General features: G+C 48.8%; 1 protein-coding gene across 9 annotated transcripts in view; it reads right to left on the bottom strand.

Annotated features, from left to right (window-relative positions):
* The window catches only part of UBE3B (ubiquitin protein ligase E3B), a 52924-nt gene extending 26728 nt beyond the window's left edge, over positions 1-26196 (bottom strand). Inside the window, exons 1-15 of one of the 9 annotated variants that reach the window (XM_045458136.1) lie at positions 26038-26196; positions 22823-22927; positions 21351-21532; positions 21082-21202; positions 19434-19493; positions 18909-19013; positions 16895-16991; positions 15528-15613; positions 14317-14399; positions 9940-10045; positions 9514-9634; positions 8430-8607; positions 6464-6627; positions 4735-4902; positions 1321-1492 (exon numbers count right to left, since the gene is read on the bottom strand). In XM_045458136.1, coding sequence (XP_045314092.1) covers positions 1321-1492; positions 4735-4902; positions 6464-6627; positions 8430-8607; positions 9514-9634; positions 9940-10045; positions 14317-14399; positions 15528-15613; positions 16895-16991; positions 18909-19013; positions 19434-19493; positions 21082-21202; positions 21351-21511 — 1622 coding nt within the window. In that variant the 5' untranslated portion in view covers positions 21512-21532; positions 22823-22927; positions 26038-26196. Of the gene's footprint in view, positions 1-1320; positions 1493-4734; positions 4903-6463; positions 6628-8429; positions 8608-9513; positions 9635-9939; positions 10046-14316; positions 14400-15527; positions 15614-16894; positions 16992-18908; positions 19014-19433; positions 19494-21081; positions 21203-21350; positions 21533-21624; positions 21649-22624; positions 22928-26037 lie in introns of those variants that run through there. The other 8 variants (XM_045458140.1, XM_045458138.1, XM_045458141.1 and 5 more) reach the window with 8 other exon arrangements.
* Between the last annotated feature and the right edge of the window lie 7 nt (positions 26197-26203).

Below are 26203 nucleotides of genomic sequence, written 5' to 3'. Positions count from 1 at the left end.
AAACTGCCCATAGTGAAAAATTTAAAACCACAACGGAGAGAGGAAAACAACAATAAGCTTCCCTCTGTATTCTCCTTATTCATAAGGATCTGACTGTGACACCTTCCCCATCCATGCCTATCCATGCCTATCAAGAAATCTTGACAGAGAGTGTGTGCCCACTGAGAAAAGCTGTAGAATCTTTCCCTGCATCTGCAGCAGCCACTAGTGACCGTTAGTAGGTACCTGAGAAGTGTTTATGAGGGAATGAATGAACTAATGTTTGAAAGAATGTGTGAATAAATGAATTGTTTAAGATACAGCTCTACCTGAAAATCTCCTAAGTCTGCTCCGTTCACCTTAGGGCATGACTCGTTCTTGGGTCGTCCTAGACCCAGCCCTTCAGGGTGTCTTACCCTTGCCCTGGCCTCCAACTGCTCACAGAGCACCTCTCTCCATGGTTCTTACCCAATCTGTCACCTTGTGTCCCTGATCCCCTCCCACCCAGTGTCTTCTACCATGAACATAACTGCCTGACGGGGTCCATTCTCATAATTCTTTACAACCTTTGGAAAAAGTGGAATTAAAAGAATACCGAACACACAAGTGGACACATAGGCTGAAAAAAAAAGCACTGACTGGGACTCACATCTATTAATTCCCCACTCTGAGCCAGGCACTGCACTGAGAACTTGACTTTCCTTTTCTCATGTACTCCCTATCAGATGGCTGATAACCATTTCTACTCTTTGAAGGAGGAAGCTCAGAGTGGTTAAGCAACTCGCCTAGGGTTAGTCGATAATCATGACAAGAACCGCAGCCCGCAGCCCTTCCTAAGTGTCCGGGACTGTGCTAAGCACTTTGTGTGCTTTATCTCCTGCAATCCTTACCACAGAGCCCAGAGACACGTGCTACTGTTGTTCCCGCTCGTAGGTGAGGAAGCAAAGGCTCGGAAAGGTGGAGCCCCCTTGCCCGGGGTGTCTCAGGAAGTGGCCCACCCAGGATTTGCATCCTGGCACTCTGGCTATGGAACTTTCCAGGTAACTACTAACCTAGCGAGGAAATGGTGGAGCAGTGATTTGAACCCAGCTCTGGGAGAATCCCAGAGCCCACACTCAGTGGGACTGAACCAGCTCCCCTGGAAGGATGGAACTAAGAACTGCTGAACCCCAACTATGTGCCACCTACTTTGAAAATGTTTTCTCATCTAATTTTCCTAATGACCCTGCCACACGGGTCCAGAGGATGGCGGCAATGACATCAGCAACTGCTTCCTTCCTGACAGTCATTGGGCTTCTCCACATTCTGGAGAGGAACTCGGCCCCACAGCAGTCAACCTACGTGACGAGGTGCCGGGAGCAGTCACAGAACAGCGTCAGCATGGCCAAGAGCTGCTTGGACTCTTCGGTGTCATTGTTGAGGCACTCCGAGAAGAGCTTTAACCCTCCGTGGGGCCCCAGCTCACAGATAAACGCCCACAGTTTGGGGAGCAGGTCATCAAGGTAAGTGAGTCCTGGAAAAGGACAGAGAAACCCAAGCTTCAGGTGGGGGCACCATCTGGGTCACGGTTTCTCCTATCCGCTGGGGGAACAAAACACTCCTATAGGTGGACACTTAATGGGTGTGAAAAAAAGGTGCAATTATTAAGAAAATCATTATCACCACCGAGAGTGACGATGGCAATAACAGCTACCGTTTAGTGGGTGCTTTCTATGTTCCAGATGTCATTCTAAGTACTCTGCATGCATTCTCACCTTTCTACCTTGTGAAACCTAACGTTACCTCCATCTTATAAGGGAAGAAACTGAAGCCTGGAGAGGTTGAGTAATTAGCTCCAAATCACTCAGTCCAATAAGGAGCAGAGCCAAGAAGAAGAACCCAGGTCTGTCTGACTCAGCGTTTATATTTTAAATCAGGGGTCAGCAAGTTTTTTCTGGAAAGGCCTAGAGAGTCAGTACTTTCGGGCTTTGTGGGCCTGGCCTAACACCCTGTCACACTACTGAATGCTACCAGCATAGCACAAAAGCAGCCACAGACAAGATGTAAATGAACGGATGGGGCTGTGTTCCAATAAAACTTTATTTACAAAACCAAGTGGTGGGCCGCATTTGGCCCCTTTGCTGACCCCTGCTTTAAACCATTTTTCTGGCTCACCTACAATTTAGCAAAGCTTTTCTCTTTTCTACTATTCTACCTTTGTTAAAAATGGGAAAGCAATGAACGACTGTAGCAGAGATCCCGTGAAGTGTCACACAAACATTTAACCCTGGGTGGAGAAGACATTTTAGGAACGCTTCCCAATGGCTCCAAGGCCTCGGACACACAGGCTACGTCACTGTCACATTTTAAGTCTAATTAGTACAGCTACTGACTCGGAGAGTCTGGCTCTGAAAGTCCATGTGTCCCTGAATCTACAGTAGGGCGTGTACCTCAAATTATTCCTCACTTTTCACTTTCTGCCGGAGTCCTTATAACCCCCCTCATTTTACAGGGCACTCTGAATTACTCGGTTCTGGACAAAGAACTGCTTCGGGAAGGTATATCCGCCTGGAGGAGGAGGAGGATGACAGACTCAATCAGTGCTGCTCTGTGCTTAGACCAGGGTGGCCTGAAGGAACCAGAGAGGAGTGGCCACTTACTACTCCTGAAGGCTGGAGCTCACATTTTCCAAGGGGCAGGATGAGATTACGGAACGCAGACCCCTCAGAATTTAAGGAGGTGGAGACAGAGATGGAGTGAGCAGCCGCACTGCGGAGACCACAAATACACTCCCACGGGACGAGAAGGGAAGAGCAACTGCTCTCACATCATGTGAATGGCCCTCACGGTGGGGACGAACATGCTCGTTCCCGGCCTCAGACGCGGCTTCAACAAAGGCTGCGTCCGGCGCGACTCCGACGGCAACGAAGACGCAGGGCCATGGGGAGCCGGGCCACAGGGCAGCACGTGGCACGCGAGCAGCGGGAGCAAAGCGCGTGGTCTCCCACACTCTGCTTTGCGTGTGGCTAAACAAACAGACCCAATACTCTACCGATGCTTTACGCTAGTTTATCTCCTTCTTAAAAGGATACGTTTTCAAGGCAGCCAAGAGAACTTCTGGGTTCTCTCACTGGGACGAGGAGGGATGCCTGAATTTGTGGTCGCCTCAAAAAGCTGAACGCGGGCCCATCACCTCAAAATCCCATCACTCGATACGCTTCTCAAGCCCTCACACTGGGTGCCGGGGCCCTGGGCTCGGTCCGGGCCCCTTTTCGTCTGCTTTTACCCTCCCCCGAGGGAACCTGCCCCGGGCCCAGGGCTTTACACAGCACGCCTCTGCTCACGCCCCCGCGCGGTCCACTCGCGTGCCTGCCTGGCACCTCGCTCTCCTCACGGCCAGGCAGGACTCTGTTCCCCCAGCCTCCCTCCCAGCGGGCTTCTCCAGCTCTGCAAATGCACCAGCATCCACAGGCTGTGGGGGCCAACAAGCCGGCCTCATCTTGGAAGCCTCTAGCCTTCACTCCCCCAAATCCAACTGTACCATAGGACCTGCAGACATGACTTCTAAAACATGCCCAGGTGCCCCTGCTTTCAACCCCGCCACCACGCCAGGCCTGTGCTGTCCAAGCGGGAACCGCGCTGCCCCTGAGGAGGCCTCTGGGAGTGTCTGGAGACGGGCAGCGTTGGCACGAATGGGGAGGGGAAGCGCCACGGGCATCTGTGATGGCTGGGCCGCTCAACATCCTACAAAGGACAAGACGGCTTCCACCGCCAAGAACTGTCGGGCCCAAAACGCCAGCAGTGCTGCGGCCGGGAAACCCTGCTCCAGTCCAAGCCCACACTGTCTCATGACGTCCATGGTCACAGTGCCCGTCACGACGGGCCCTACATTCTTCCCGTGCCTACAGCTCATCTCCTCATCCTTAGAATCCCTCGGGGAAGAGACCCCGGCTGTCTTAGTCACCTCTTTATCCTCAGCCTGGCACACATAGGTGCTCTTATCAATACGTGAAGATAAGTAAGTGTGAAAGAGAGAGGCAGTGGCAATTTATGATGTAAAAAAAGGTACAATGAAACAGAAAAGTTCCATATCCTTTATGTAGTCAACGGCTTTACGGCTCACAGACTTCCTGTCCTCGTAAGACCAATTCCTACGAGCAAGTCCTGTGAGGCAGTGGAAAGCCCCCAGTACCCACACTCTTGTGTTCACAGGGGCGGGGTGAGGGGGGCAGGGCACAGAACTTTCTTCCTTGCTCAGCTAAGAAGGAAAACGCTGGGCAGAGACCCATGTGATGAGGTATTATGCGGCCGATAAAAATGACATTTTGGAAGAACCACTGACCGGGATAAAATGCTTCTAAAATGGTTAACAGAAAGGGCACAACTACATATTTCAGTCTAAATATATACATACGTGTAACACACTCAGGCACAGGTGGTTATCTTTGGAAAATGGGATTAAATATGGTCTAGGTTTTCTTTCTTTTCTTTTTTTTCTTCTAGTTTTCTACTCAGAAAAACAGTAACTTTTGAAAGCAAATGGCACTCCGTAATGAAAACAAGAGCCAGGTCACAGGAGCAAGCCGGCCATGCCAGGACGGAGGTTAGTGTGAGCCATTTAGCTGAGGTGTATCAACCTCTAAGGGGAATAGCTCAAAAACAACCTCCTTCAAAATATATTTTCTGAGCCAAGGAAGCCAGAAGAAAATCAGATTTTTCTAAGAAAAGTCATCCCCCAGTGTTGGAGACGGAAGAAGACGCCTCGGGCCTCCCAACCTGTGAGTATCTGCAGCCGGATCTGGGTCAGAGTCGTCAGTGAGGTCTGGTAGAGGACGCAGATGTTGCAGACCTTCTGGACCTCCGCAGAGTCCACACGCTTACCCCCAACAGGCCTGAGAATATTCCGAACTGATGCGGACTTCTGAAACGCGCGCTTCAGGAGGTCTGGCATGGAGAGGAGAAGGAACGTGTGAGCAGACGCTCAGCCATCTGCCCAGTTTTACTCTGTAAAGAGCATTTCGATAACGTGCCTCCTTTATAGCCAGGGCCGGACAGTGGGGCCACTGCTCTGACTCAAGTTATCTCTCTGGGATAAATTAGAAAAGCATTAACCACAGGCTTTTAGGTGGAACCCAAAGACCTCTTCAGAACATCAGAAGATGTTCCAGAACAAGCCAGGCACATTCGACTCCTACAGGGGATTCTTTTACTTTGCCACTGGACTTCAGAACCCACAAGGGTAAAAATTCGACCGTATTAGGGGATGATGGGTGAAGGCGGGTGGCCTGGTTGATTCCCAGTTCTTTGTGCTTTCAGAGGGGAGCAGCATCAACCTCGAGCTCTGATACTTGCTTTGGGTTGTGCTCAAAGGTTAGTTTTAAACCTTCTCCCTCACATTTACATCCTGCTGAAGCGACACTGAGCCCTGCTCCCGGGTAGCTGTGACATGGGGCTCTGCACCACACTGGCTGGCAGAAGAAAAGTCACCCGGAACCTGGACATTTGCCACAGGCAGGTGGCGCCACAGAATTCGGTGTCACTGGCATTTCCCGAACTTTTCTCAGAGTGGGCAAGAAACCTTTCCATGGACCCTATGACTGATTCTGCAGTAGGAGCAATGCCAAGGTGGCCTGGCCAGTGACCCAGTGTCCTCTGCATAAGGACCCCCAGGTGGGAGACTTTTTTTATGATTAGGAACTCAGAAAGGCTCTACTTCCCTTAAGAAACGAACCTTCTGAGGCATGTGGGTGGCTCAGTCAGTTAAGCGTCTGACTCTTAGTTTGAGCTCAGGTCATCAGCTCGCGGTTCATGAGACGGAGCCCCACGTCGGGCTCTGCACTGACAGCGCGAAGCCTGCTTGGGATTCTCTCTCTCTTAAATAAATAAATAAACTTAAAAAAACTGGGGGCACCTGGGTGGCTCAGTTGGATAAGTGTCTAACTCTTGGTATTGACTCAGGCTGTGATCTCACGGTCGGTGGGATCAAGTCCCGTGTTGGGCTCTGCACTGACAGTGCACAGACTGCTTGGGATCCCCTCTCTCCCTCTCTCTCTGCCCCTCCCTCGCTGATGCTTTTTCTCTTTCTTTCAAAATAAATAAACTTAAAAAAAATTTAAAATTTAAGAAACGGGCCTTCTTTCTTCCTGCTAGGGAAGAGTAAGAAAAGACCCCACCCCCCTTTTCATTTTAGCTACTAGAAATTCAGAGCCAAACGGAAGTCCAGAGACAACCACCATGGCCCTTGTGGCACACCCATCTGTGGACACTCTTCTCTATATACGACCTCGGTTTTGTTCACCTACTGCTACTTCCCTGGTCCTTGTTTTCTATTCCTGAAGATTTTCTATTGCTGTTTTGCTGAATGTGAACTTGGCTTAGTGGTCTTAAAACCCTTGTGGGAGAAGTCTGAGCGTCACAGAAATAGAGGGGAGAAGGCACACAGGGACAGCAGGAGCGGCCCCCGAGCCAGGCAGAGCCACAGGGTCGGCCCCCCCGAGCCACTTACTCTTCACAGGAAGCACGTTCTGGGGGGATGCCGGCTGCACGTGGGCTGGCTCCTGGTTCTCCAGAAGCTTCTTGTTCAGGATGTCACTGAAGAAGATCCGGATCAGAGGCACCCCCCACAGGAACTGCAGCTGTTTGGTGATCAAGGGCATGGACTCGTTAAGGCTACGAGAGAGCAGGAGACCGGCGCTGTCAGCTCCGCCTGACGGATGGCCGGGGAGGGCCCGCTCAGCTCCCCAGCGGGCCTTCCGCTTGGAGGGGTGGCTACAACCTGCCACTCGACACGGCGAGTAAGAGGATACGAAAAAGGGGGCCTAGATGCATAAGGCGCTGGCCTCTTGCCTCCTCTGCCATCCCACCCAGGCCTCCCGTGCCGCCAACAGCATCCCTGCTCGCCCCAGGGCCGCAGGCTCCACCTGCCATAGTGATGCCCTCTCTGTTCTGACCCCACCCCATTTACCATCCAGTCGACAAAAGCCATCTGCCGTCTGCTGCACTGGCCTCTTCTTCACATCCAGCCCGCAGGCCTGGCCCGCGAGTCTCCATGACCCCCAACCTCCTGAAAGTCTCCCCGCTCCATGCCGCAGCCCTAGCGTCAGACTCACACTCCTGAAATCCGCCTTCATCACCTCCCGGCTTAAGATCCTATGAGGGCTCCCCTGGCTCCCGGCACCACAGTGGAAACAGCCACCACCCATGAGCACGAGCCAGGCCTAGAGGCAGGCCCTTCACGTACCTTATATCTCCTTCAATCCTCTGAAACAACACACTCCGAGAGACTGTGAAAATCATCCCCGGGTTTTGGGCAAGGAGAGCAGGGTAAAGGGGCTTGTCCAAGTCCACTCAGAGCAGACCAGGTTGCCCACTGCTGCCCCCCCCCAGCCCCTCCTGTCTCCTAGAACATCCGTCCTGAGGCCACAACACACCTGCCCCATTCTCCTCAGGCTGGGCTATCACACTGGGGCCCGTCACGGGCTGGCCATTTGTCTTTTCAACCGGATGGCACTCTGGTAGGAGGAAAAGGGAGACTATCCTGGGATTTCCTCCCCTGGCCCTCACTCTTTGTTTCAAGGACATCTGCCAGGGATCCAGGCAGCTATCTGAACAGGAAAAGAGCTGGAAGCTCCAGCCACCTTCACTCCCGAGACCTGCCTCATCTCAGCCCAGGAGGCTTGTTCTGCTTTCAAATTCGTGATGCCATTTACTTAATCTCTCTCTTCAAGCCTAGCGCTTTTAATGTTTTTGAGTCCTTTAGTTAACAAAATTTTAAATTTATATTCCACCTCTTGAAAAGGATCTGAGGTGACCTCTACCCCCTTTCAGTCACGGGGCTTATTTTAATCACCTCCAAAATATGGCAGTCTAGGGAGTCAGGAAAAGTGATACTGAAAAAGAAAAAATAGGGTTGACAGATAAGGTTCACAATTTACTAAAGAATGAAATACAAAATAAATGATCTCAAAAAAAACCCAACAACAAATAACTATTGAGTGGCGCCTGGGTGGCTCAGTCAGTTGAGCGCCCGACTCTTGATCTCGGCTCAGGTCACAGATCTCACAGACCTCAGATCTCACAGGCTGTGGGTTCAAGCCCCACATCGGGCTCGGCACTGATGGTGTCAAGTCTGCTTGGGATTCTCTCTCTCTCTCCTCCTCTCTCTCTGTCCCTCCCCCACGCGTGTGCATGCTCTCTCTCAAAATAAATAAACTTAAAAAAAAAACAAACCTGTTGATATTTACAGGTAAAAAAAAAAGAAACTGAAGGGACACGCACACGATTGTCTCTGGGTAGTAGCACAATGGGATGGTTTTTTTTCTTTTGGTCTTCTCTAGATTTTATCCAGGGAATATATATTACTTTTGCAACCAGAAACAAAACAACAGAAGCCGGAAGAAAGATGGAAGAAGGGGGAGGTGGTGAGAGACAGGCAGGAGACAAGAAAGGCAGTGATTTGCCCTGGGACTTACCCATAGTCCACAGATTGGGAGAACCAGCCGAGGACGGGGTGCCAGTGCGTCAGGTTGGATTTCTTCTGGGACACGTACTTCTGACAGTAGCACAGCATCTGGGTGAGCAAACTCACGAACCCATCCGTCTCTTCCTCTAACACCTTGGGGCTGAGGGAGCCCAACTGCAGAAGGTTGCCTGCAAAGAGAGAAGGCTGAGTGCAAGGAGCCCGGGCAGACCCGCTTCGTCACCTCGCAGCCCCGCTCTCCGCCTGGGGCTCCCGCAGTCACGTCCACGTGCAGGAAGAAATCCCACGTGGAGAGGCACCTGGCAGCTGGCAGTGCTGGGGCTGCTCCGTGTCGCGCCTGGCTTCAAACCCTGGCCCTGCCACAGAGGAGCTGTGCGACCCTCAACCCACCTCTCGAATCCGTCTCCTCATCTAGAAGATTGGAACAATGATCCCCACTCTTGCCGTGAGGATGACAGGCAGACTCATATGCAGACGTGTGTGAACTTTAGTTAGCATATAACACTTCGATACGACACTAAAACTTGAGAATCGAGAGTCAATGTAAGAAATGACCTTTGGAAGGACACCTGAACGTCCTAGGAAGTCACTCTTGTTCAGCATTCACCGAAGTTACTCACCACGAACTCCCTTAAAATTTAGCCCCAAGGACCTTTTTCTCCATTAAAAAAAACCTCTTCTCAGTGATGAGAATTACGCTCTACCCATTCGCTTCTGTCCTTTCTCTACTTACAAGGAAAATGTAAAATAGATGATGAGGCTCTGCTCCGATCTAAACACCACCCAGCTGTGCCCTCCCTTCTCTTTTGAGATGAGAATTACCCAGGCGACTCATCCCATTTTCATTCTTCTCTTGGATGCCAGGAATCTGAGGGCCAAAATTTAACATTTTTCACTCAGCCAGGTTGCTATATTTTCCATCCGTTTTCAATTCTACGTGTCTATTTTATGTATCTAATTACATGTCTTTTATCGTTAGGTACTTCCAAGCGTTAACAAAAACAACTCATGATCCCCAGAACAGTAAAAAGCAAACACATTTGGGCTTCTCCTGATGCCCAGCCACACACACTCACCCATTAGACAAAGCGTATGGCATCCTTCTAAGCTTTCACATACGTCACGGCATCGATCTTCGTTTCTTAAAAATGTGATGAATTTACGAAGCATGTCATGAGATTCTAAAACGGTGAGGCGCTGCAAACAATTGCAGACTGTTAGAGCGGGAGCCGACAGGAAGAATTTCCCACTGGAGCATGAACTTGGTCACTTGCACATCAACACCTAGATGCCAAACATGCTCTCAATGGCCAGGAAGAAAATGAACAAAGATGAGGACCTGGCTCTCTCGGCCGCTAACATGAGTGTGTCTACAGCAGCAACTGCCTTAGTAGAAGTGTCAGGAGAAGAGGTGGAAATGAAGGGAGAAAACATTTTACTCTCTAATTTCTAAGAAGAATGGCAAAAATGGGCTGGGGGTGGGGAACCAGAGAGCCACTTACCTCAGGGGTCACTGTGCTGAGGTGAGTCACGAGAGCAGGCACAGACATGATGTGGATGAGGAATGGCCGAAGCAGACTGTCTGAAAATTGTGCAGCAATCACAGGGCTAGACACAGACAGATCGCCTTATTCACACGGGTTTGCATGTTGCCCCGGAACCAAAGAACCACTCTGCCAACGCCCCCAACTCCCTTGAAATTACGCCTCACAGGACGTCTAGGAAAACTCAAGGCTGAAAATGGGGACATCCAGTCTCAAAAGATCACACATACGTACTAGATGCTCGGTTTCCCTTGGTGCCCTGTTACGTACACCTCTGCATGAGGTCATCAAAAACCTCCCTTAGGGGCGCCTGGGGGGCTCAGTCAGTTAAGCATCTGACTCTCGGTTTCAGCTCAGGTCATGACCTCATGGTTCATGAATTCGAGCCCTGTGTCGGGCTCCATGCCGACAGCACACAGCCTGCTTGGGATTCTCTCTCCTCCTCCTTTTCTCTATCCTTCCCCCACTCTTTCTCTCTCAAAATAAATAAACTCTAAAAAACAAAACACTTCCTTTAGCCTCGCAGTTGTTGCACCTGAGCCCCCTTGGGGGACACATTCTGCAGACGTCCTGCTAAGTCTCAGGATGTGGCCTTATGTGTGGCCTCAGTGTTTGGCATGGCAGGGGAGGATGGTAAAGCAGACGTTCGCTGCACAGTCCCCACCAGTACAGAGCTCACGCTGCAACCAGGGAGCTGGACAGGCACAAGGGAAAAAAACAGAAACCGAGTCTGGGCAAAACGGGGGCCTGGGGAATGAACAGAACAAGGCAAGTTTGAGAAGGTTCCACGTGCCATGGATTCAATATATGTTGCTCTTGGAATACAAAATTATGCCCAATTTGTGAGACAAGAATAAAGAACGAGGAGTAAAGAGTATGGGCTCTGAGGTCAGGATAGTCTGGGTTCAACTCCTGGCCCTGTCACTCCCTGCTGTGTGACCAGGGCCCTGCTCATGCCTTAACCTCTCTGGGCCTTAACTTCCTCATTTATAAAACTAAGATTAGAGAATGTGGTGAGGAGTCCGTTAAAGTGGGTATAAATCTTAAAACAATCGTGTGGCCCATGAATGTTGGCTATTTGCATCATAGGATTTAGTGATCACGTCTGAACATAACATTTATGATTTTACAGACTTTCAACGGTATATCCTACTGTGACAAAACCACTAGGTATTTTGTTTTAAAAGGTCCTGGCCATGTTCAATTACATTCAAATACTCAGAGGGAGAAAAGGACACTACTTAAGGAAAAGGCTTCAGAGCCGCCTGGCCTTCAGAGTGAGCCAACGGACTCTAACGACTCTAACGTACAGAGTGAAAAAAATCTAAATGATGGAGGCTACCACATTCTTTTTTTTTTTTTTTTTTAATTTTTTTTTCAGCGTTTATTTATTTTTGGGACAGAGAGAGACAGAGTATGAACGGGGGAGGGGCAGAGAGAGAGGGAGACACAGAATCGGAAACAGGCTCCAGGCTCTGAACCATCAGCCCAGAGCCTGACGCGGGGCTCGAACTCACGGACCGTCGTCGAACTCACGGACCGCGAGATCGTGACCTGGCTGAAGTCGGACGCTTAACCGACTGCGCCACCCAGGCGCCCCAAGGCTACCACATTCTTAAAGGAGAAGGAACATGACGGAATGGCTGGATGTGACCCTCTCGGTGAATCACTCTTGAATTACAACACTCTGGGCGGGGGAGGGACGTTGGAACGGAAGGGAAGACTTCTGTTCTCAGGAGACGGAGGAGGGAGGCAGAGCGGCCCTGTGCCCTGGAGCTCAGGCACCTGCGTGTCAACGCTTCCCTGCCTCTGACGAGAGGGGAGAGTGGGCGAGGCTGGAACGAACTGCTCCAGAAAGTGACTCAGAAACAGCAGATGCAGGACACCTGCCGCTGGAAAACCTGTTTGCACCTATGTCTTAGGACTCATTAAATACGACACCTCTCAGAGTCTGAAAGGAAGGTGTGTTTGTTTACTAGACGATCTGGTCTACTTCTGTAACTAATTACAGCATCACTGGCAGACCCCTGCTCCTCTCTCGTAAGGATCTCGCTTCTAGAAATGGGCTGTCCAACGCAGTAGCCAGTAGCCACGTGTGGCTCCCGACCACTTAAAATGTGGTTAGTTCAGATGCAGGTAGGCTTTAAGGGTAAAATACACACCAGGCTTTGAAGACTCAGTATGAAAAGAAATAAATTATTAATTTTTTTAAATGTTTATTATTTCTTTTTGAGAGACAGAGTGCAAGCGGGGGAGGGGCAGAGAGAGAGAGGGAGACCCAGAATCTGAAGCAGCTCCAGGCTCCGAGCTGTTAGCACAGAGCCCGATGCGGGGCTCAAACCCACCAATGGTGAGTTCGTGACCTGAGCCGAAGTCAGACACTTAACTGACTGAGCCACCCAGGCGCCCCAATTTTAACTAAAATAAAGAATTTAAAAGACTGACTACATGTAGAAATGATTATATTTTGGATATATCGATTTAAATAATTTCCCCTTATTTCTGGTCTCTTTAAATGTGGTTCTCATTACAGAGAAGGCTGCTCTAGACCAGCCTTGTCCAACAGAACTTTCCGTGATGGTGGAAATGTTTCTTCTTTGTGTGGTCCAATAAGGCTGTCACTGCTCAGTCACACGTGGTCCCGAAGCACCTGAAACGTGGCTAATGCAACCGAGGAACTGAATTCTTTTTTTGTTTTTAATTTTAATTTTAGTTTCAGTTTTAAAGAGAGGGAGAGAGAGAGAATGCGAGCAGGGGGCAGGGGCAGAGGGAGAGAGAGAACCTTAAGCAGGCTCCACACCTAGCATGGAGCCAGATGCAGAGCTCGATCCCATGACTCTGGGATCATGACCTGAGCAGAAATCAAGAGTCAGATGCTCAACCAACTGAGCCACCCAGACGCTGCAAGGAACTGAATTCTTAATTTTAATATATGTCTATTTAAACCCCAGGTGGCTAATGGTTAGTGGAAAGCACAGTCTAGACCAGGAGTGGCAAAAATGGCTCACAGGCCAAATTCTGCCCCTTGCCTATTTTTGCAAATACAGTTTTGTTCAAACATGGCCATTCTCCTCTGTGTATGTATCATCTATAGGTGCTCTGTGCCACACCAGCAGGGTGGTTGTGACTGACACTGCATGGACCACAGAACCGAAAATACGTATTAGCGGGCCCCTTGCAGAAAAAGTTTACCAACCAATCTCTAGACCATCGTTTGCTAACTGGTATTCCACAGGAAAGGAGTCCATGGGACACCAATAGACACGTTCCACCAGTGAAAACTTAGGTGGGAGTATTCCATGTTCAGATATGTTTGGGCTGGCACCGGATTAAACAGGCCCAAAGGTTCTTAGACCTTAGGACTTGTCAAGAGCTCTCTGCAGTAAAGTGCCCTGTGGATTAGCAAAGGGGGGCAGGGCAGGGAGCTTTACATCACTGGTTTGACCATAACACTCCCCCTGCCCAAAGTTATTATTATCTTGGGGATTAAGATGATCAAGTTATCATATTAACATCTCCCCCAAGTCTGTGCTCCTCTCAACAGTTTAAGAATGTTCTGGACCCAGTCACAGACACAGCTTTGTGCACTTGGTAATTCTCAGAATTGCAGGCATAATTTCTATATGGAAGTACTTAGCTTATGTATTTTGTATCTCCAATCTAAGTGAAGGCAAACAGCACAACCTCTCTGAGCCTCCAGATTCTAACATTTTATTGTATTTTATTTATTTATTTATTTTAAGTTTATTTATTTATTTTTGAGAGAGACAAAGACAGTGTGAGTGGGGGAGGGGCAGAGAGAGAGAGAGAGAGAGAGAGAGAGAGACAGACAGACACTGAGAGAATCCCAAGCAGGCTTTGCACCATCAGCACAGAGCCCAATGTGGGGTTTGAACTCACTAACCTGTGAGATCACGACCTGAGCTGGAACCATTAGTTGGATGCTTAACTGACTGAGCCACCCAGGCGGCCCAGATTTTAACATTTTAAACCTGGGCTTACAACACTACTCCCTTCACCCTCTACTCTGCCTTTCGCCGGGCCTCTTCCAGCTCAAGGGGTTCTCTTTATCTTATCAATTAAAAAGCTCAAAAGGAAAAATGCTTGGGTCTTGGGTCCTTGGCACAATGAAAGCAATTCACTTTGAAAAGCTTCCTTCAAATCGCGATGCAAAAAATTCAGGGGCACAGACAGAAGAGCTGCCACAGATGCACCCTGTCTGTGAACAGAACAGAACAGGCAAGCCCCCACACGTAACATGAGGAACAGGAGGAAGGGAAAGCGAGAGGAGGAAGTTTCCGGAAGCACGCCAGCCCCTCAGCTGGAGTTACTTACCGCAGTGCGAGAGAAAAGGTCGCAGTTAAAGTGCTTTTGGACAGACAAGGCCGGGGTCTTGCCAGGCCACGGGTTAACAGCATCTGAAAAAGAACATTTTTTTTTTTTTTAACGTTTATTTATTTTTGAGACAGAGAGAGACAGAGCATGAACGGGGGAGGGTCAGAGAGAGGGAGACACAGAATCCGAAACAGGCTCCAGGCTCCGAGCTGTCAGCACAGAGCCCGACGCGGGGCTCGAACTCACGGACCGCGAGATCGTGACCTGAGCCGAAGTCGGCCGCTCAACCGACTGAGCCACCCAAGCGCCCCGAAAAAGAACATTTTAACTGGTCAGGGGCCGATGCCAACCTACAGTCACTTGTACGTAAAAAAGCAGCACAGAAGTAAAATGAGTGCTTCAGATAAAAAAAAAAAACAACCTATATTTAGAATGTTTTCCAAAAATGAAGGGAGAGCAAAGTAAAGGGTATCTCCTTCATTATACCACTGTCTCTCTAAATATTGTGTTTAAATTTTTAAAATAAGAAACAGCCAAAAAAAAGTTTACAGCCAATAAAAAGACTACCACACTTAAAATTTCATACGTATGCTACTCCTACATTCTGGCATCCAGTAGAAGATTCCTCACAGAGACGTGCTGCTGACGGCACCACCTTCGGCCATCACACCGCCTCCCAGGGTTCATGTGAGAAGAGGAAACCCGATCAGGAAGGAGCCCACCTCAGCGCCAGGCAGAAGGAAGGGTTCAATCAATGCTACTTCTAAACCCGAGAATTCCAAACCGCTTTTAAACAGCGATTAGAGTTCCGGCATTTATTTCCCCAGGTGTGTGAGCCGGCACAACAGGGGTGGTGTGGACAGAAGGGTGTTTGAGGACACAGCAAGAAAGCTAACTCCAGACTTCCCCCAAGAAGGAACCCGAGGGAATCAAATCCTGAGGCCTCCCCTCTCGACTTTAAGTGTCAAGCGGCTGGGTCATTTCTGCAGCCAAAGATGTAGCACAACGAAGGGACCCCAGTGCCACTGTCCTCCCTCGACACAGACCACAAGCGACTCAAGGTGGGGGAAGGGACAGGACGCTGAGCATTAAACTCCTCCTGCAAAAAGGCTTCTGTGAAGAGGGCGCCAGGTAATGCCAAAATCAGCTGTGAAAATTCAAGTTCAGGTACCGAAGAGAGAGGTCACGTGTTCGGGGACGCACTCACAAACCTGCAGCACAGGATAGAATCCATGCTGGTTGAGATGTCCCATTATGTTTGCACAGATGTGGTTCATGGCTGGCCGAAGACTCTCCCCTGAATGAAGAAAGACGTGTGAGAGAAAAGGCACTGGCCTGACCGTGAACTGTTTATAGCACACCCCAGGCCCGAGGCCATCATTTCGGTGGCTTGTCTTCTTACTCCCCTTCAGCCTGGTATCAGGCACAGGGAGAGGATGAGCTCCAGAATCCACTCTCCTGGAAGGTCCAGCTCAAGTGTCACCTCTCAGGTGATGGGTCCTATGATCTCCCTCAGCCAGAAGTAATGTCCCCAGCCTCTGAGCACCTGTCGCACCTTTCCTAATTCCCTCCGAGGGCCTGGCACCGTTTGCTCTCTGTGGCCACCGCCTCTCCCCGCTGGGAGACAGACACCCTGGAACTCAAGGCCAGAACTCCCCAAGATTTAAATGCCCCACCCCTCACAGCCCACGCCTTAAAATAACCCCTCTTTTCTGGCCAGGAGCCTTTGCACATAGTTGCCTCTGTTCTCAAAGTCCTCCCCCTTGGCTCTGCGAACCCAACTCTCCCTCCAGCTGTTCACTCAGACATCACTTCGGCGGGAGAGCCTGAGTCCCAGACACAGGGAGGCAGGGCCTCCCGGATCCGCTCAACGTTCTTGTTTCTCCGTAGTCTTCCTTCTGAGCGCTACGTTTCACACGGTCGTCATGACATGCGTGTGTTCACATGTAAGTCCTTCCTATATTCGCATATAGTCACAGGTATGGGACTTCCCTTTAGTGTTTATCTCCCTCACCAGACTCTCCAGTTCTGTGAAGGGCGGGCGGGCACACGGCAGTCTTTGGCACCTGAAGCCCGAGGGCAGCGGCCTTCTCTGTATCTCCAGTGCCCACACAGAATGTGGCACGGAGAAGGCCATTTGCAGAGCGGATGGACAAAGTGAACGGACAAAACACGGAAGGCTCAGTACGGCATCTGAGGGAGGAGGCAGCTTCATGATGCAAATCTTATGGACAAAATAGAATTATTTGCTGCCCAATGATTGTGACACGAATGACAAGGCTTGAGTGAATATCATCACCTGGAGGCTGAGGTGCTATGGGAGTTTTAAAAAATGAGCTCAGGGGGACCGTGCCTTTAAACGTAAATTCAAAGGAGAGATTAGAACACACAATCCTGAATGTATTCTGGATATTACAATGCTATCTGATGGAAACGTCAAGGGCATCTTCATTGGTATGCTTTCAGGGCCCCCCCTGAGGCTTATGGCAGTGAAAATGCTTCTTAAAAAGGAGAAAAGGTCCCCAAGGTCTCTATGTAAATGCTACTTGGGAAAGATTTTGAAGCCAGTCCCACAGACCTTTTCCGCGGAGGATTTTCCATGTTGAAGTGTCTGTGAAGGTGACAAGCATTGTGAGGTACAGCGTGATGAGTCTGGAGTCCTGTAAGATTTCAGGCTGGAAACAACAAAGAGACTGAGATGAAGTCATATGTCCGACAGCGGAGCAGCCACTCACAACTTGCCTGGATGCACTCTGCCACCAATTGGCGAGTCAGGACCGTCCGAGTTTATTCTTTTACTCTTGGGGAATGACCACTTTGGGAGTTCAGGGACAGGGATTCTGGCACACGAATCCTCGAGCACGGAATCTGAAATACTCTCGGGAATGGAGAATGAGAATTCCTGGGAAGCAAGCTGACTGGAGCTGGCCTGCTGTGTACATGGATGGATGGATGTACGGACATACGTTCACTGGAGCAGCAGAGTAGAAATGCAATTGAACGTGACGGGGACTCTGGGCTCAGACTCCCTGCTTGACCACTGGCTAGATGTGTGAGTTAGGGCAAGCTGCTTACCCTCTCTGTCCCCCAGTTCCTCAGCTGTTGACTATGGGTGGTAACATTGCTTTCTTCATAGGGTTGTTGTTAAAAATGAACGGATTACTGTAGACAAAGCACTAAGAACAGGGCCTGACACACAGGTAACTCTATGTAATACTGATTATCATAATCATAATTCATGCTTGCTGCCAGGTCAAGGCCAGGAGAGTCCATCACAAGTGCCCTGAGAGAGATGGCTAGAGATATGGGGGCTCTGGGGACATCTGCTCCATCGCTCAGCTCCCACCTGAGTCAAGCCTCTGCCCCTGAAACCTCTCTCCCAATGGGCGAGGTGAAAATGTCCACTGTTTGCAACCACTCACACCCCTGCCCACCTTCTCATAACACAAGGGTGGGCACAGGACCAGAAGGGCCAGTGGCAGTACCTTCCCCCCTCTTGCCACTGTGACCAGTTTGAGGTTGAGACCAGGACAACACTGGGCCTTTACTGTCCTGATTCCTAAACTAGTGGGAAAGGCCTCCCTTTTCTCTTTGGTCAAGATAAGAGTGAGGATGTGAGGCCAGAACTACTGTGATTACAACAGGAGAGAACAAAGCGATTCCAAAAGGGAGCAGAGAAGAGAGAAAGGGATGAGGGAGAATCCTAGAAGCTCCTGGCTCTGGTCATCCCTGGCTGCCACATTACAGAGAATATTCTATAAAAAATATTCTCGGGGCACCTGGATGGCTTGGTCGGTTGAGCATCCAACTTCGGCTCAGGTCACAATCTCATGGTTCAGTTTGTGAGTTCAAGCCCCATGCCGGTGTCTCTGCTGTCAGCACAGAACACATCTTAGATCCTCTGTCCCCCCAAAATAAATAAACATTTAAAAAAATATTCTCCTTCTTGCTTAGCTTGTATGTATTAGGAGCTGTACATGTTGGATTTCTGCACTTGTTTAGTTAAAAAAATTTTTTTAATGTTTATTTATTTTTGAGAGAAAGAGAGAGAGAGAGGCAGGCAGGGGAAGTAGGGGAAGTAGCAGAGAGAGGGAGGGAGACATAGAATCTGAAGCAGGCTCTAGGCTCTGAGCTGTCAGCACACAGCCTGATGTGGGGCATGAAGTTATGAACCGCAAGATCATGACCTGAGCTGAAGTAAGACGCTTAACTGACGGAGCCACCCAGGTGCCCTGGGTTTCTACACTTGTAACAAGAAGCCTGACTAGTATAATGTAAATGATAAATTATCCATTATTTCAAAAGAATAAAAAGAAAGGCAACAGATTTCTGGGTGTCAAGACTGTGGTGAGCATAAGCCAATGTTCAGAATGTTATACGTGAAAAGGACTCATACTGATAACGGTATCTAGCTTGCTCTCTCCTAGAACAGGGGTGCTAATAATTCTTTACTAGACTCTGATAAACTTCCAAAGAAATAACCTATGATGGAATCTTGAGGACTCTCAAGATATACTCTAAAGGCCTCCAATGAGAGGGAATATATTTACAATGAAAAGGATACATTTACAGGTGTCTTGTTCTGTTTTTACCTTGAGCTGCTCAAGAAACTCACAGCAACACCAAAGAATGTGTTTGATCTGTTTAATCCACAGGAGGGTGAGATCCTTGGAAAGAGCCAAGGACACATACCACACCTACAAGCAGGAGAAAGAGAAATGTAATGGGCAGAAACAGGGACCAAATTACATATGTTCTAGCTACTGGGACAGGACAAGTTCACTAGGTCCAGCGCTGGGGAAGGCAGTGGGAATGAACAGGTGAATAAACAGGGAGTACGACTTATCTGAACACTAAACCCATAGATAAAATAGCCTAGTGAGGGAATTTACCATCTTAAGAGGTCAGAGGAGAACGCAGTCCTTGGATAATAAAAAGACTAAGAAAACCAGTTGCACTGCGGTAATGTTTTCAATTCATTACTTATTAGGCAGGTGTGTGTGGCCACATATGCAAAGTCCAACCTAACAAAATCGTAACACTTACCAGGAACTTTCAGAACCAAAGAGATCGGCCTGAGAGCTTGTGGGAGACTTCCCAGCCCCCGTCTCGCTTACCTTGGGTTCGTTCTCAGCATCCATGCTGCTCAGGATGCAGCGACACAACTTCTCAAATCTCTGCGAAGAGGAAGGATGGGGGTTACACGTTTCTGCAAGCCACATTGAAATGGGAAAGCAGCAAGCGTTCCGTGGGTACCTGGCACGTGCAGGACTCACATGACGCCCGATGACTCACGGACGTGATCATATTGAATTCCCCCTTATAGATGTGGAAACTGGGGATCAGAAGGGCTAACGTAAGGTTCTCAAATTGGTGGCCCACAGGCTGGAGGAGCCCTACACGTGGTTTCAGCCAGGGGTGCCTTTGGAAAAAACACAATCAACCCGGCAATCTGGGCCTGTGCTCCTGCGGGCTAGCAGCTGTTCCCAGGGTCGCGCTCTCCCGGTGGCCACTCTGTAAGCACCACAGACACGGACGGACTTTTTCCCCACAACCTGTCACGCCATCATTTTTAACTTGAAATGCAAAAGGAAGGAAAGTGGAAACTGGAAACCACGTTACGCTGTCTATACCGGCCCTGGATCCACCCTTAAAAGTGCTATGGCCCCGGGCAGCCACCTCAGCATTCTGGACTATAGTTTCCTCCGTCAACAGGGGTCACCTCACGGCACCTGCCTGTCCTCATCTTCCTGCCTGTGTAGTCCTGCCTCTCTCTGGGCTACATGTTCCGCAGGGTTAGAGACCCCGCCCATCTCATTTCCTTCTGGGGCCCCACTGCCTAGAAGAAGGTCTGGCACAATGGGATGCTTAGCAGTAATGAACGTCTAACCCCTGGGAGCACAGAGGCCCTCCTCGATGGGACCGTCAGTACTAGTACAGACAACTCGCTACTTCCTGGAATCGTTTCTAGGCTGATCATTCTAATCCCCAAAGTGCAACCAGCACGTTTCATTTGGTTTACAGGATTTAAAAGAAATTTCAAATTAGCTACCAATTTTTACAAATGAGAAAAACGAGTACAAGGATCACCAGCATCTCTCTTCAAAATTCACAGCAGTCCACCACTGGCTGGAGCCCAGGACTGGCCGCCCCCCTTCAGTGGCCATGCCACATACCCCATCAACTCCCTCTGATGTCATCATTCCCCATCACCACCACCTCCTGCCAGTTACTGATTATTATTTCTTTTTTGTTAATGTTTATTTATTTTTGAGAGCGAGCGAGCGAGCATGAGCAGGGGAGGGGCAGAGAGAGAGGGAAACACGGAACCCGAAGTGGGCTCCAGGCTCTGAGCTGTCAGCACGGCGCCCGATGCGGGGCTCAAACCCACGAACTGTGTGACCATGACCTGAGCCAAAGTCGGATGTTCAACCAACTGAGCCACCCTGGTGCCCCTACTTATTATAATTTGTTGTTTTCTCCTGTAAATGGCTTCTTCCACTCAGTTGCCCAACCTGCCTCACCCCTGTATGCATCTGAGTCGGAGTGCTTGTCATGGTCAATGTAAAAGAATTGTGACGATTCTCAGAAGCACTGGGTGTAATCCCCACAAAACACGTCCCAAGAAAACAAAAAGGGCACGATGTGGTGGTAACAGAATCTATCTTGTGGCGTCGCTATAAGGATTAAATGAATTATATTTGCAAAATACTTTCAAAAGACCTGGCAGATGGGTGAGCACAGTGTTCACTACTATTATTTTACCTCGTTATCCTCTTTAATCCTGAACAAGAACAGCAGTTTCCTGGCAATCTTAAAAATCCAAAGTGCGCTTCTTTTACTGGGCTCCACGTCATCGGCTTTAAAAAACTCATCGATCTCTCTCCTAGGAGGGGAAGGAGGCGGAAACACATTTTAAACTAGGAGCTCACAGCAGCTGGAAGGCTTTTCAAGAACTGTAGGAGAAAACACCATTCTTTCTTGCTATTAACTGGGGACAGGGGACAACGTGCTGAGGATTTCCCAGCACCCACCGGATCTCTCTCTGCAGTCGCCTCCGACACAGGAAACTGCGAACATGGGCCTGGATCTCGACGGCCGCCCGCTCCCGCTCCTTCTGCACCAGCCTTTCCTCCCGAGCCTGACGGGCTCTATCGATGAACCACGCTCTCGAGGTCTGAGAAACGGTGAACATGTTTGCAAGTTTGCACGAACCCTGCAAGGAAAACGGCGAGAGGCTGACGTAGATCATTGAGGAAGAACACACACAGGAAGGGGCTCGCGAGCCAAGGGCGGGCGGGCACGCACTCGGGCAGCAGCAGAGCTACTCAGGACCCTTCGGTTCCCTCCACAGCGGCTAATAGCTCTCCTGGCACAAGTCCCAACTTCCTATCGGCTCTTTTCATGCACCGCATCTAGACCAGCGATGCTTTTTCCTGCATTAAATAATCACATCTTCTTAAGAGCACAGCATCTGCCATAGGGTGTGGGCTCTGTAATTGTTTAATAGATGAACAAAGCATGAACCGGTTCCATCCATAAAGCTCTAATTCAAACCAGGCATCCTCTAGGTCAAAGGTTCCTAGGTATTTGAATTTTCTGGAGCAGTCTAAAGCTGAGCAGTCAAATTTATTTTGCAAAGTACAGGCTTGAAGGGAAAAAAAATCGAACATAATTATTTACCGTCACCATTATTTCATTTCTCTGTTCACTCGACAAATATTTACTGGTATCTACTTTGTGCCCAGCACAAAATAAGCCCTTATTTTTTATTTTATTTTATTTTTTTGGAAAAAGAGCCATTTTAACGCTAAAAAAGCCAAACGTGTGAGTCCAAAATGCAAGACAATCTGTTAGGTTGAATACATTCGGTTTTATGTATAACTTACTCGGCTGTCCTTACTGTTCCCATTCTGCCAAGGGCTGATAAGGACTTCGGAGCAGAATCTGTCCATCCACTGACTGGCATGTTTTGGACAGAGGGTCTAAACTGTCCATTACATTTTTATCTAAATCACCAATCACTATCTTTTCCCAAAGATGTGGCTTTGGCTATGCCTAGAGCACACAACATGGGTCCGTGGAGCCTCCCACACTGAAATGAGTTCTTTGGATGCTTGAAAACTTTGTCATTCTATCCCAACTATATAAGCAGTCAAGCCGACAAAATTATTCAAAGGGATTACTCAGAAATCCAGACTTCTGGAAAACAATCCCTTTACCATGTTACCTCCCTCAAAGCAGCGCCCACATGAAAAGATCATCAGGACTAAAAAGCTCATTCAAGGCTCTTTCCATGTCAACATACCGAGAGGCCTCTGTGGTCCCTTTTCAACACGGATTAGCATCTGTTAAACAACATGTGGGTCTCTCATCGGTAATTGTCAAAACAAATGAACAGAGCCCACCTGGTCACAGGAAGGCAGGAAAGAAGGCAGGGGAGAAAAAGGTAGCAGTCTTCTGAATCACTTGTTCTCTCTGCCCAGAAGCAGTCTGAATAGCTCACCTGAGGACCTGCCTGTGACACAGAAACGCCAGGTAATCATTAGTGATGTTGCACAGGACTCACTATGCCGAGGGCAGCTTCTCGCTTCAGAGGAGCTTGTCCTTCCTGGCAGAAGCACAAGGAAAAATCCAGATTCGGGGTTAAGTTTTACAGGCAGGGTATCATATATCTTCCGCACTGAATAAAAGTAATAAAAAGTGCCTCTGGTTTAAAACACTAGCATTCTCATTTTTACTTAATGTCTGATTTAATTTTTTTAAACATTTATTCATTTTTGAGAGGCAGAGCATGAGCAGGGGAGGGACAGAGAGAGAGGGAGACACAGAATCCGAAGCAGGCTCCAGGTTCTGAGCTGTCAGCACAGGGCCTGATGCAGGGCTCGAACCCACGAATCGTGAGATCATGACCTGAGCTGAAGTGGGATGCTCAACCGACTGAGCCACCCAGGCATCCCTTCGTGTTTAAATGTTATAGTGTACCTCCCCAGTCCTCCAGCTGAAAGGGAATAGATTGAAAATAACCCCAAAGAAGCTAATTGAAGCCACACACACTTTATGGCACTAAGCACGAACAGAGGGGAATGGCATGTTAAGAAGCCATTGAAAGTTATGTGTGGCATTTTTTTTAATGAAAATGAAAAACATTTATGCCTAAGAAATGAAAAACAACATGTAGACAGTGGTTGTTTGAAGGAGGAGGAATGATGGGAAGTTCTGCTTCCTGAACTAGTCCATTTTCCAAATTCTCTGCAGAAAGCATGCAGTGAGGCAGCACAGCACTGTGAGAGGCACACAGCCTTTCGAGTCACAGCTGGAGCCCGTCTCTAGCTCTGCCATGCAGTCCCCACAGGGAGAGGTCTCAGACCCTTTCTGCCTTAATGAGACAATTTATGTCAAATACCTATCAAGGTGGCTGACAGATTACACAGTAAGTCTAATTGACGTATTCTTTGTACAGACGTGAGAATTTTTTTCTTAACTCTGCGGTACGGGCTCTCATCTGTCTAGTCACTAAGGGCCCTTGCGTTCCTCCCCCATTAAATTTTGTCCTATCCCTGGTGCACTAAGATTCACCAGTCCTGTCACTTGGGTTATGGCCCTGTTTAGATTGGTTAACAGCTTCAAGCTCCAGAGAGCTGCAGAAGACAGGGCCCAAGCCCTGAGCACAATGGTATGATTCTTCCTTAACAGGCAGAGTCCCTCATTTGGGGGGGGGGGGGAGGATGGGGGGGGGAAAAGGGGTGATGAAAAGAAGGAGCCTCTTCTCAGTGGAAAAACAGGAGATAGCATATGCAAACTGACAAAGTACCTGAAAGGCTATCTCAAAACTTTCACTTCTCCCAAGCAGACTCGTAGGATAAGATCTCTTCCTTGAGATTAGCATCCCCTCAGCAATGCTATATGCTGGTTTTCTTTACACCGTATAATAGTCTGTACTTGGCAGTTTTTCTAATTCCTTTTCTCCTCTTCTATCTAAAATCTACCAGTTTATTAATCAAAACACATTACGAAGTCTTTTAAGTGTGTATTCGAAGTAACTGTAATGAAAGATTACACAAACTTTGACTTAATCAAAGAAAGAAAAGGCTGTGTATAGTAGAAGAAAACCTTGGATCATATCGAGTACCCTTGGTTCTTTTTAGTTCTCAGTCTACCTCATTTGGCCAAATTATTTATCCTCTCTAGGCCTCAGACTCCTTATCTGTAAATTGAGGATCATAGTGCCTACCTCCTAGGGGTGCTACAAGAATTAACTGAAATATTTACACTTCCTTGTATCCCAATTTAGTCGTCAGGATGCTGTGATCAGGATTAAGTGGGAAAATACTAACAAGGAGTATCTGAAAGCAGAGAGCATGTAACTGGGCTTTACTGTAGCATCCAGACTTAAAACCAAAAAACCCCCCAAAAACAAACTTACAATCCAGTTAGGGGAAACAATGATATAGGTGGAAAAATTAGAAACCCAAGAGGTTGGGTTAACCAAGATTACTTAAAAAGCAAAAAGGAAAGGAAGTTGATTAAAGTACCCACTATGTGTCATGTCCCTTCTACATAAGAACAGCAACCCTGTGAGATCACTTAGTATCTCCCATAGTCCATGTTAGACTGCCAGTGATGGGCAGAGCCAAGATTTTAATACTAAGAGACAGGACTCAGATTCTACGTCTGTATTCCCATGATATCTGCTCAACATCAGTCTTCCCTGGATGAGGTCAATTTCATGGAGAATTATGAAAGAGGCCAGAGAGTATCATCCAAAGGTGAAAGGCCAGAAATATCAACTGCTGAGCCCGACAGGATTTTCCCCCTATGATGTGAACAGCTGGACAGGCAGGTGTGGTGACCATCACCATTTAAGGGCGGATCATGTATCAGGCAGTGTACAGATATTTACCCAGTCTTTTCAACAGCTCTATAATGTCTCAAATGGTCCAATTTTGAAAGAACAGGCAATAGCACTTAGGCTATTAATAAGAACAGCTATCATTTATTGAAGGCTATTGCCTATCTAGGTGTGTGTTATCATCAATCCCACCTTCACACAGAGCAAATGAAACGTAGAGGGAACGTGACTTGTGAGAGGTCACTAGACTCCTGAATCTGAAGCCACGTCCAACTCCAAAGCAATTATTTAAAGTGAAACCGACAAGACCTGGAGACTGCCCCACTCAATGGAACAGCAAAAACAAACAGCTGCACGTGCAAGGCTGTCCACAGGGCTAAGTTAGAGTCAAATTACGACCAAGTTTTTCTTTATTGAAATCATTAACACCAGCTGCCTCTACGGAGAGAGCTGAATGCCAGGTACCAAAACTTGTATTACAGAGCTCCCTCTGTGAAACGAGCTAATGACTCCGTTTTACAGAGGAAGAAACCGAGGCTCGGAGAGGTGAGGGAACTCACCCAAGGTCACACAGCGAGTATAGGATTTGAACTCCGGTTTGGGGGAGGGACTCCTGAGGCCCAGCATCTTTCCTCGGCATCAACAACAATAACAAACCTTTTTCACCCAGCATTAGCTTGTCTATAAAGGCCTATCGCCCCAGAGCTGAAAAGGGATGGAAACGGCTACGGAGAAACCCCCTGAGCACGAAAGTCAGCCCCCGGCACCCGCCCTCCGACTTGGGGAGGCAGGGACCCGGCCAAAGGGCCACCTCCTTCGAAGTCCCCCCCACCACTCGGAAAACACACAACCCTGTTCCCACTCGCTACCCGTAGGCCGTAGACCTTTATCCGCTCGAGGCCCCCGCGCTCCGGGTCGGGGCCGAAGCTACCGCCGCCTCAGCTCAGTGCCCTCGAGCTCTGCCGGACCCGGGGCAGGGTCCGAGGCCCGACCGCCATCTTGCCCCGGGGTGTCCTAGCTCAGAGCTCCGCTGGG

The sequence above is a fragment of the Leopardus geoffroyi genome, chromosome D3 (genome assembly GCF_018350155.1).
Source record: "Leopardus geoffroyi isolate Oge1 chromosome D3, O.geoffroyi_Oge1_pat1.0, whole genome shotgun sequence".
Classification (NCBI taxonomy): Eukaryota; Metazoa; Chordata; class Mammalia; order Carnivora; family Felidae; genus Leopardus; species Leopardus geoffroyi.
Note: the sequence above shows the minus strand (reverse complement) of the source record. Positions and strands in the feature narration are given on the sequence as shown.